Here is a 12,510-nt window from a genome sequence, read left to right on the forward strand (position 1 = left end):
TCAACTCACTGTGCCTCAAGGCTGAGCGTGGTAACGTGGCTCTTCCTCTGGCCTCTAACCCTAAACATGTTCACGTACACACAGCCCTCCCACACACCTACAATAATGATAAATGAGATGGACGGATGGAGAGACGGCTCGGCAGTTAAGAGCACTTGCTGTTCTATCGTGAGGACCAGGGTTTGAAGTCCGATACCCACTCGCTCACAAAGGACTCTGCAGCTGAAGGGAGCTGACTCTGACACCTCTGCTTCCACAGGCACACACATGCATGCATGCAGCAACCCCCTTTTTCCCAATCGTTTCCTCTGACACACACACACAAGAAATAAATCTTAAAAAAAGAAACTGGTTCTAGATGACAATAATGATGGTGATAATGATGGCGGTGGTGGTGATGATGATGTGGTAAGAGGAAGACAACTAGTGTTGACCTCTGACCTCCATGTGTGCATGCAGAGTACACACATACACACACCAAAATATTTAATAATGTTTTTAAAACAAGTTAACTCTGGCAAGAAGAGCCCATGTCTACCTGATTCTAAAGTCCTTATTCTTTGATGAGTCTAAAATTCCCCCAAACTATGGTTTTGTCTGCATCCAGGAAAAGAAGTATTGGTATTTGCTTGTGGGCAGGAAGCACATGCAGTCTCTGAATGTTTGTAAAATGCTAAACAACAACAGTATTAAATAAAATAGACAAAGGGAAAGGGACACACTGCCTACTGCATGCTCAGGGAAGCTTACAAAGCTTTTTAGCATCTCGGTAGCACTGTTCAGCTTTGTCTGACACGGCACTGCCTGATGTGGCAGTGTTGTCCCGGTATGGGACACATTTGCTGACAGCACAAGCTAATGCTCCACAGACCATGACATCGAAGTGCTGGGCTGAGCGGAGTGCGCCTATCGCCCCAGCTACTCTTCAGCCCAGGACTTTGAGGCCTGTCTGAAGGACACAGCAAGGCCCCAGCTCAAGCACCACTGCAGCATTCCTAAATGGGCAGATGCTGTTGCTGTGGCAACCATTAAAACACAAAACCCTCTGGAAAACAAGCCCACAGCCGTACTCACCGTGAAATGCCTGCAGGTGTACTCTACCCAAACCTCGGCACAATTAATGTAGTCCTACAAAGAAAGGGGCAGTAGTTCGAGGGTCAGCACAGCACAGCGCAGCACAGCGCCTCTTAACTCTCATCACAAAATCACAGACAAATCCTCAAGGGCTCTAAGCAGGGGAGGGGAGACAGACAGACAGACAGACAGACAAGAGCCTGGCTGACTCTTTTTTTTATTTTTATAATTTTTTATTTTCAATATTCTTTGTTTAAATTTAAAATGATTTTCCCTTTCCTGGTTCCCCCTCCCCATAAGTTCCCTAAGCCCTCTTCAGTCTGCCCATTCTCCTATCAACCCCCTCCTACTTCTCTGTCCTGGTATTCCCCTAAAAAGCTAGAACAAGCATTTTCAGGACCAGGGACCTCTCTTTCCTACTTCTTGTGAGTCATTTGATATGTGAATTGTGTCTTGGGTATTCAGAGTTTCTGAGCTAATATCCACTTATCAATGACTGTAATTCCATGTGTGTTCTTTTGTGATTGGGTTACCTCACTTAGGATATTTTCCAGATCCAACAATTTGCCTAAGAATTTCATGAATTCATTGTTTTTAATTGCTGAGTAGTATTCCATTGTGTAAATATACCACATTTTCTGTACCCATTCGTGGGAATGCAAATTGGTACAACCACTCTGGAAATCAGTCTGGCTGTTCCTTAGAAAACTGGGCATAACACTACCGGAGGACCCTGCAATACCACTTCTGGGCATATACCCAGAGGATTCCCCGGCATGCAATAAGGACACATGCTCTACTATGTTCATAGCAGCCCTATTTATAATGGCTGACTCTTACAGTTGGACTATGTCCCTCACCGGCTCCCACGGCTGGGGCTGTTCTGGGGTGTGTGGAACATACAGCGGGAGGCGGAGCTGGAGGAGATGGTTCTGTAAACCTGTGAGGGCTGTAGCCCAGTCTAGGCTTCAGCCTCGTCTCTCTGCTTCCTGACTCCACCACGCTGTAACGGGCTACATACAGCATGAGCCCCTCTGCTCGAACCTAGTTCTTCTGCCCGCCCTGCCCTGACAGTAGTGACCTCTTGACTGGGAGCCAAATTAAACTGCCTCCTGCTGGTTGCTTCTGCCCATGCTTGGTCAGAGTAGCATTTAATTGACTGACATGTGTTACCATGAGAAGCAAGTTATAAAAGGAGACATGTAGCCCGAAGTTCACTGTAGACTCTGATCTCAGCACTGTTCCTTAGGCCAAGACACAAATCTAGAGGCCTCTGCCTTGCCTAAGGAGCAAAGGGCCCAAGATGTGAGGAGCCCTTCCTCCTCAGCATCAAACCCCTCAGGATCTCAGCAGAACACCCCAGGGGGATCTGACTCAGAGTTCAAGGTTTGCTTGTTGCCTCAAAAATAAAGCATTTGATTTACAGAAGGGTTGTAAATCTATCTTTTGAAAAAGTTTGAAAATCCCAAAGGGGCCAGGGAGATAGCTCAGCAGGTAACAGCTCTTGCCACCAAGACTAACAGCCTAAGGTTGATTCCTGGAACACATGTTCAAAAACCCAATGCCCTGGCAACACTTTCAATCCCAGCACCCAGGAGACCGAGGGTCTCTGTAACTTCCAAGCCAGTCTGGTCTACTTAGAGTTCGGCCAGGAACAAAGATGACCAACAAGCAAAATGCGAGGAGGAAAGCCCACAGGCAGCTAGCCTGAAGGTGCTCAGAAACAAAGCGAGGAGACAGGACCTGCGCCTGAACTGTCCCTTGGACTTGTACATGGATACCAAGGCACAAGTGCAGTTACGTGCACACACCTCACGGCCATGGCTGTCGTCACACACACAACAGCAAATGCCACCAGCTGTTCTGTCATTATGACTTCTGGCAGCCCAGGTGTTCAACAGCTAGTCCTCAGCCCTTAAGGGCTATCCTAGTAGATGGCTATTCTAATATACACTTGGCTGTTGCACTCTGGATGCCCTCTGCACAGCTAGAAGACTCCAAAGTTCCAATAGTGGTAACTATGCTTTGAGTGCATTGTGGGGCCTTATAAACAAAGTTTGATTGGGACAGAAAAATTAAGAAACATCTTTAACACCATTTGATCCCTGTATAGGTTAATATATAATACAAGGACAGATTCTTTTTTTAAAAGTTTGATTGGTAGAGATTTCATTTATTATCGTCAGGTTTTGCTGATGTTTGGTTTTGCTGATGTTTGGTTTTGGTTTTTTGAGATAGGGTCTCCCTCATTAGCACAGGATGATCTTAAATGCTTCATCCTCCTGCCTCAGACTCCTGAACACTACATTTACAGATGTGAATCACCATAGATGGCTAAAGCTTGTTTCTTTAAAAACAAAATGTATGGGGCTAGAAAGATGGCTCAGCAGTTAAGAACAACTGTTGCTCTTGCAGGGGGCCCAGGTTTGGTTCCCAGCACCCACGGTTCCCAGACTGCTTGTGGCCTCCACACTCGCTGCACACATGGAGTGCACACAGGCAAAACACCCAGACACAGTTTTTTTGGATTTGTTTTTTTTTCCGAGACACGGTTTCTCTGTGTGGTCCTGGCTGTCCTGGAACTCACTCTGTAGACCAGGCTGGCCTCGAACTCAGAAATCCGCCTGCCTCTGCCTCCCAAGTGCTGGGATTACAGGCGTGCGCCACCACCACCACCCAGCTCAGACACATTTTTTTAAAATTAAGTATATATTATACAACTTAAAAACAGTGGACCTACAGTCTAAATGCCCACTCACCTGGGGACTCTTCAACTTAGTGATGACTTTCCAAGCTTCGTTGAGAATCTGAAGTCGACTGTTCTCAGGAGGATCAGCCAAGGCCAAGTTTAACCCCAGTGAACGAAAAAGGAGATGCTAAGAAAGTAGCAAACAGTTAAGTTACTAGAGACTTTAAGTCAAAATAACGAGGCTTAAAAAGAGAAAGAAAAGGCTCCAACATTCCATCTGTCTCCAGGGAAACCTTCCCAAGACTTCTGAGGTTTTATGGGTCCACCCAAACAACTCTGAGAAACTCGGGGCTCGCTCCAGCTACCAAAGCATCTCAGAGTAGAGTATGCACCACATCTGTCGGAGCCTGAGCTCAGTTCCCAGCACACCTCAAAGTGAGCTGCTGGCCTAGGATAGTGGTCTGCTCTGCAGGGCTAATCTGGACGAAGTTTCCACTAATTGTGTGGGACGGGGTGGGGGTGGGGAATGTGTGTGTTCACAGACATGTGTGCATGTGTACGGAAAGGCCAGAGATCAGACTTGAGAGATGTTTTTCAGGAGCCACCTACCTTGGTTTTGCTTATTTTCTTAATTTTTTTTAAAGATTTATTTATTTTATGTGAGTACACTGTCGCTCTCCTCAGACACACCAGAAGAGGGCATCAGATCCCATTACAGATGGTTGTTGAGGCACCATGTGGTTGCTGGGGATTGAATTCAGGACCTCTGGAAGAGCAGTAAGTGTTCCTAACCTTTGAGCCATCTCTCCAGCCTCAGTTTTTGTGACAAGATCTCTTACTGGCTACTGGGCATCACCAATTAGGTTGCCTGGCCAGTGATCTGAGGGGTCTGTCTGTCTCTACCTGCCCAGCGCTGGGATGACGGGCACACGCTATTACCTCAGGCTTTCTATATGGGCACCATATTCAGGTCCTCAATAAAGCCTGAACAAGTATTTAAGTGACTACAACCTTCATAGACCAGAGGCAGATGTATTTTTAAGACATGTGACCAAAATCTTTCCTAAATACTCTTCAGTGAGTCCATTCAGATTCTGCACTGAAGCCCTACACGGCATTTATGCACAGCACTTACACGGCATTAATGATCCCAATCTCAGCCATCTTCTGTCACATCCTTTGGGCCCACACTGCCCCCACCCCTGACTCTACCCTCCAGGGCAATCAGACAGACACCGTCTGCCTCTTCTCCCACTGCACACGAAGCCCAGAGCCTACCTTGGGGAAGCCAGACTCGTCACACTCTTTAATCATGGCGATGAAGTCCATAGACCTGGTGGCAATGAACTCAGCCCTGAAAGCTGACATCACGGAGTTCAAGAGCAAAGCGCTGCAAGACACAGACCAGTCACAGGCGTCCTCGGCGTGCAAGTCTCTATTGATTAACTTACTTTTGTTTGTACGTTGAGAGCAAGTCTTTCTCTGTAGCCTAGGCTGGCATTGAACCTACAATCTTCCCATCTCCACACCTCAAATTACAGATGGTGGGATTACAGAAGTGTCACCGTACCTGGCTTGCAAGCCACATTTAATGCCAGGAAGAATACTGCCAAGAAGAGTGATTGACAGCTTTTAATGGGAAGGTTGGAAAGAAAAAAACCCAATCAAAACAGAAGCTATAGCAAGGGCAGTCTCTGAGGCTGCCACAACTCACTGCATAGTTAGAATCTGACAATATTTGTATTAACTAGATAGATGGACAGGAGAATCAGGTACAGTCCAAACCACTTAAGTAGAAGAGAGCCTTCAAGGGGCTGGCGCACTAACAAAACTCAATATTCAATAACAACTTGGATCCTTGCTACAATGTGTCTTTTATAAGAGGAATTTCTAATGAAGAGACCTTTGAATCTTGGGTACTTGAGGCAGAACAAAACCCATTCGTGGAAGTACAGCATCTGCCATCTAGAGAGTAGCAACAAAGAACCTCACATAGCCAGGAGGTGGGAGGACTCAGTACATCCTGGCCCTACCCTGACCACAGCCCCATAAGGAAAAGGCTATTATTATCACCCCCCACCCCCCATTTTGTGGAGGGGGAGACTGAGGTACAAGGCAGTCAGGTGAATGGCCCAAGATCACAGAGCTAAGGTAGAATGGAACTGAGGTCTGAGACCAGGCAATTCAAATCCATTGTTCTCAACCTCCACACAGGCTAACCGGCCCGTCAGCTCTCACTCATGTTGGGGGCGGGGAGGAGGTCAAAGACATGACCAGAAGGAAGCAAGTGCCAGCTTAGGAGATAGCTCAGCTGGCCAAGCGCTTACTGCACACATGAGGAGCTAGGTTCAAATGTGCAGCACTTCTATAAAGACCTGGGTGTGGTGGTGCACACCTGTAACCCCACTGCTGGGCAGGCAGACGGGACCAGTGAGCTCCGGGTTTGTGAGAAACCCATCTCAAAAAATAAGGTGGAAAGCGACAGAGAAAGAAACCTAACAGTTACCACTATGCATGCACTCAGACAGACAGACAAACAGACATATGCACACACGCACGCACACACACAGTTACTAACTCTTAACTCCAGGCACGTGCCTTAGGAGTCTTTAAAGTACTTACTTGTTTCCTAGTTTCTTACATCTTTCCATCATCTCTGTCAGCAAAGCCTAGGAAGTTTAAGAGGAGAAGCGTCAGCTCAGTGGATGTGAAGCAGTGTCCTATGACATTTTCAAAGCACCGCACTCTAAACAGCAGCCAGTATGCGAATTCCCATACTCCTTTGTGCCTGACCAGGATGGGAAGGATAAGAAAACAAAATGATTCATTTTTAAGGCATTTGAAGGGATGGATGAGGCACCAGGGCTGAGCATCACTTGCATCCCGGGTCAGGCCCAGCCCCTCTGGGTACCAAAGGCGAGACCTTGGTGAGAGACCGACTCTGCTGAGATGTGTCTCCCCACACTCACAGAGGACATGGGTGGCATCATCCTACCCATACAGTCACTTCAGAATGATGCACCTCAGGCTCCTGGGCAAGACAAGGGTAGAAAGTTCCTAAGTTTGTATGGCACTCCTACCTGTTTGTCAAAGGGCCTGTGGCCTGCTCAGTAATGCAGTCAAAAGGCAATCAACAAACAGCTCAGTGCCCACTAGTCACACAACAAGAGCTTGCTGTTGTGTTCTTACCTCTCCTGCCCAGGTGTACCACTCTTCTCCCATTTCACAGAAGAAAAATTGAGTCATGGCACAGCAACAGATTTTAGCCACAGTCACACTGCCGGCAACCAGGGCCAGCAATGACCCCAAGTGAGCTGGCACCAAAGAGTACATTCTTTGCCGTGTGTCCTTTCCGAAGTTCCAAGAGTGTCCTTCCCACTGAGGGGAACGGTTTACTCTGGACACTAATGGCTCTGGAGCTATCTTAAGACAATGACGTGTCTTCAAAAGAGCTCCTGGGTTTTGTGTTTTGTTTTGAAAAATCGATGCATGAAGTTGGCCTTTAGGGCAGTGGTTTGGGACTGTTTTGTATACAGACAGGTCAAGCCTAGGACAGAAGGGCTAATGTCAACCTCCAGACACTGAGCACATGACCTGAGACCCACTGAGCCTTGGTGTTAGAATAACTTTCCTCTCTTCTGCATGCTTTGTCATGGGACCGGAGGCCTGGCAAACATCAGACCCTGCACACACAGGCTATCCCAGACAAGGCAAACATCAGACCCTGCACACACAGGCTATCCCAGACAAGGCAAACATCAGACCCTGCACACACAGGCTATCCCAGACAAGGCAAACATCAGACCCTGCACACACAGGCTATCCCAGACAAGGCAAACATCAGACCCTGCACACACAGGCTATCCCAGACAAGGCAAGGGCTTCCTCATAAGGAGTGGAAATGAGGTTTGACCCTGAAGCCTAAATAACTGCCTCTGCATTTTTTGGATTCCTTTTTCAAATTGTATGTCCCACATCAAACTAGATCCTGCTGTAGGCTAAATTATGCGCCCCCATCTCTAATTCCAAAGAGACATTAATCAGGAAGTGGGCCTTTGGGGAAGTACTAAGGTGAACTGAGGTCATCAGGGCAGGACCCCACCCAAAAGGATTAGCATCCTCAAGAAGGAAGGTAGAGAGAGCAGGGAGGTGTGTGCACAAAGGAAAGGACACAGCAAGGACGCAGCATTTGCACACACAGGAGGGAGGCCTCGCCAGAGACAGCTCTTCTGGCATCTCGACCTTGCTTGGCCTTCAAGGCCTCCAGAAACGAGACAGCGAAGGTCTGTTGCTCAGGACTCCCAGGCTGTGCTCCCCCGCTGGAGGGCCTGAGTTATCTAACAAATATTCCACCAAGCCAAGGCAGCCTCAAACTGCTTTTCCTTGTTGACTTGGTCATGTGATCCATTTCTAACTGCTGAGAGGCTGGAAAGTATTCTAAGAACTTTGAGAGAAAAAAAATCAAATTATGACATAAGGGTTGAAGTGGCTACAGACACCTCGCTCCCAGCAGGGGACTGCAGAACAGGAGAGATGGATGTTGCCTGGCCCAGAATGCCTTGCTGTTGAAGGGCATATGGAACTATGTTTGCCAGCCAGGCCTGTTAACTGTCTGTTACTCTCAGACAGAAGCATCCCGACTGTTGCTAAGATGCTGTCTCAATGGTTTCCTGACCCACTTGAGACACACAGCTACTTGAAAAGTTACTCTTGATAACTAACACCAAGTGCTGTCTCAGAAAAGCTGGGAAAGAGACGTCCCACACAACTGTGATACTCCACAGCATACAAACACTTATTCAAAACCGACTGAAGGAGCACCCTTCACACACTGACCAATGTCTGGGGCACAGGGGAGAAGGCAGGCAGGGTGGCAGCAGGACCTCACGGTTTCTTGAGTTGCCATTCTCCCATACGCTCACACGCACAGAAATGTGTTAGCCTTTTTTAGGATTTTAGACAGTCTTGATGTATAGCCCAGGCTGAACTGAAACTTGCGATGTGACCAAGGCTAGCCTCCGGCCCTTCATCTTCCTGATTCAGCCTCTTGGGTTTTGGGCCACCATGCCTGGCCCACTTAATGCTTCTGAAAAGATGAACTGGGGAAGATACCCATCCATAGGGAAAGCACTCGTCTTTCTAAAACACCTTTTTGGGAGGCTGGCGAGATGGTTCGGCCAGCCAGGCGCCTGCTTCATATGCATAGTAAAGACTTGAGTTTGGATCCTCAAAATGCAAGGAAAGCCGGGCAATACAGTCCTCACCTCAGACCCGAGGCTGAGGGAGTGGAGACAGGATCCCGGAAGCTCAATGGCCCGCCACCTCAGCCTATTCAATAAACTTTGAGTTTAGTGAGAGACCCTGCCTCCAAAACTAAAGATGGCTGGCTGGCAAGATGGCTCAAGTAAAGGCTCTAATCACGAGCTTGGGGACCTGGGGTCAGTCCCCAGATCAGGTACAAAGGACACACCGTTGTCCTCTGACCACCATGTGTTCACTGTGACACGTGACACCCCTCCTCAACCCACACAATAATAAATAAGTAGATTTTAATTAAAAAAATAAAGGCAGAATATAATTGAGGAAAACACACGGCATCTGCCTATGTTAGTGTTAGAGACACTAACAAGTTCATACACCATACACAATACCACACAGAGACAAAGCAACACACAGACAAGAAAGCACCAAACTGGGGACCCCCCCCCCCCGTACAGAATAAAGGCCAATCCCTACGTGTCCAGGGGCCAAGAGCTGCACAAGAAGACAGATCCACTAGAGGTTAATTTTAGTTATTTCATCCCTTTTTCTGATCTTTGGCAAGAACAAGAGGTCCAACAGTTGAAAGACAGCTGAGGTCACAGCAAACCTCTGGCCAGGTCAGTGGTGGTGGCACACGCCTTTAATCCCAGCACTTGGGAGGCAGAGGCAGGAGGATCTCTGAGTTCGAGGCCAGCCTGGTCTATAGAGTGAGTTCCAGGACAACCAGGGCTATGCAGAGAAAAACCCTGTCAGGGGGGGCCGGGGACCTCTGGCCAGGCCGCACCCCTGGAGAGCTCCCAGCTTGGCACAGGTGGCTCTCACAGCAACGGAACTCAGGATGCAGAAGGTCCGCTCTGTGCTGCTGGCCTCTGTGTCTACCCTTGTTATCGCTCTTGCCCTGCATTTCGATACGGCTACACTTTGTTGTTCCTATAAAACTATACAGGAAATGGCTATACACAAAAGCTCTAAGACTATGGATGTGCATCTAGAAAGACGTGGTCCCTCCCCTCCTAGTCATAGCTCCGATGACATTCTGGTGCTGGGACTTCCTAGGACTTTCCCTTTGCCTTGTTATTATTATAGAAGTCTGTTTTGTTTTTATAAGAACAGGATAACCCTATACGCATGTGACTGCAAATTACCTGGTCTACTCTAGAATCAAGGACAGACTCCCTGCTTCCACACTGGCACACACGAGCCAGCCACCATCACCCTAAGGGCTGAGCACCCACCACAGGAAGGCAGATTCAAATTGACCCTGACTAACAGATGTCTAGGTTTTTCTTCCATTGTTCCCATCATTTCTCTTCACTGGGATTTCTTCCTAATAAACAGATGGAATATAATAACTGTGTGTGGAAGCTTAGCTACTAGAAGGCTGGGCTAAGATCCTCATCTTGCACACTTATGGGTGTGCAGGAGGTATGTGTGTGTTGCACGCTTGTGGGTGTGCAGGAGGTATGTGTGTGTTGCACGCTTGTGGGTGTGCAGGAGGTATGTGTGTGTTGCACGCTTGTGGGTGTGCAGGAGGTATGTGTGTCTTGCACGCTTGTGGGTGTGCAGGAGGTATGTGTGTCTTACATGCTTATGGGTGTGCAGGAGGTATGTGTGTGTTGCACGCTTGTGGGTGTGCAGGAGGTACGTGTGAGTGGTACATGTGCACCTGTATGTGTAGGTTCATGCATACGTGGATGTCAGGAAAGGACACGGGTTGTCCTGCTCCCTTATTCTCTGCTTTGTTCCTTTCAGGTAGGGTCCCTCACTGAGCCTACAGCTCTTCTGGTAGCCAGTAAACCCCCCCAGGCCTTCAATCTCTGAACACACAAGAGCACTGGAGGCCAAGGAGTATGTGCAGTCACTAGAATGAGCAGCCAAGCTGGGCGGTGGGAGAGCACACCTTTAATCCCAGCACTCTGGGAGGCAGAGGCAGGCAGATTTCTGAGCTCGAGGCCAGCCTGGTCTACAGAGTGAGTTCCAGGACAGCCAGGGCTACACTGAGAAACCCTGTCTCAAAAAAAAAAAAGAATGAGCAGCCAACCTATTACATGGGTACTAGAGATTCGAACTCGGGTCCTTATGCTTACGTAGCAAATACACTACCTGCTAAGCCACCTCTCCAGTTTCATGTTATGATTTTTACTACTATTATTATTTACTGTTATTACCACTGGGAATGTGAATGCAGGCATATGCATGCTATGGGGCATGCGTGGAGGTTGGAGGACAGCATTAAAGATCTGGTTCTTTCCTTTTATACTTATGTGGGTTCTGGGATTAGATCTTAAGTCAGTCACCAGGCTTGTGTGGCCTTACCACAGTGTCTGTACGCACTGAGCCCATCTCACTGGCCCTATACCACAACAGGGTCTTGTTATGTAGTCTAGGCTAACCTCAACCTCAGAGTCACTATGTAGTCCTGGCTGGCCTCAAACTTGAGGTGACCTCCTGTCTCAAGCTCCTAACAACTGAGATTACAGGTGCATGTCACCCTGCCTGCCCTATGTTTTACGATGTTTAAGGAGTAATTTCCAGTAAGCAGACCGGAATAAACAGTCCCTTGGGTCAGTTTATCAGGAGACTCCTAGACGGTACAAGGCCAAAGACACCTGCTGGTTTCAGAGTTAGTACCACACAGCCGGACTCCTTTCAGCTATGTTATATCTAAGCCATGGCTGCCTCCATTGGAAAGCCAGGATGGTAAGAGCACACAAAGAATAATTTTGGATAATTGAAGCAGAGCGAACCCCAGACATGGCGCAGGGTGCACCTCAACAGAGCCATCGCTGTATGACAGGCTCAAAGACTTCTCTTTGTCTGTGACGCAGCTGCCTACTCCACAAGGTCACACAGCCTTCCACACACTTCCAGAAAAGACCGAGGCCACAGGGCTTCCTGAGGTTCACTGGGTAATGAGGTGAGCAGGAGAGTGTGCACTGCAAGGCCGAGGGAGGGAGAGGTTTCAGGAAAGTGACTCACATCAGAAGATCTCACACACTCACACACAGAGAGAGAGAGACACACACACAAACACACAAACACACAGGGGAGAGAGAGTAAGAGAGATAGAGAGAGAATGAATGAATATAAATCAGATATGGTGGGAATGGGCCCAAGACACAACGTCAACAACTTAGAGATGGCAGGACTCTCGCACCTACCCTTCCCTCCTCCTGTGTCTCACAGCTACCAACAGTCCTCCCCTCCCTGGTGTGACCTGGCATGCTTCTGCCACCTGCCATTCCTCAGAGCACTGCTCTTGTGAGATTGTCCTCTTTCCAAAACCCTCCAGGGTTCCCTGTTCTCAAGGTGTGGCAGCTGCAGCTGGTCTCGGCCTGACCCTGCCACTGCAGCCCCCACTTCTCAAGTAGGGCCGGCCCCTTACCACGCACACACCCTCCTATTAGCATGCAGTCAAGCTGGGGTACCCATTTACTTCCACAAGGCCCTCCAGTTCCCTACAACAACGGAGGCCATACGAATCA

The 12,510-nt window shown here is 48.3% G+C and overlaps 1 protein-coding gene across 1 annotated transcript in view; it reads right to left on the reverse strand.

Moving 5' to 3' along the window:
* Positions 1-12,510, reverse strand: part of Vps35l (VPS35 endosomal protein sorting factor like) — a 98,407-nt gene that overhangs the window by 47,541 nt on the left and 38,356 nt on the right. Inside the window, exons 15-18 of the mRNA XM_052200373.1 lie at positions 6,386-6,432; positions 5,042-5,153; positions 3,834-3,950; positions 1,075-1,128 (exon numbers count right to left, since the gene is read on the reverse strand). Coding sequence (XP_052056333.1) covers positions 1,075-1,128; positions 3,834-3,950; positions 5,042-5,153; positions 6,386-6,432 — 330 coding nt within the window. The remainder of the gene's footprint in view (positions 1-1,074; positions 1,129-3,833; positions 3,951-5,041; positions 5,154-6,385; positions 6,433-12,510) is intronic.

Source organism: Apodemus sylvaticus, chromosome 1 (genome assembly GCF_947179515.1).
Source record: "Apodemus sylvaticus chromosome 1, mApoSyl1.1, whole genome shotgun sequence".
NCBI classification, from domain to species: Eukaryota; Metazoa; Chordata; class Mammalia; order Rodentia; family Muridae; genus Apodemus; species Apodemus sylvaticus.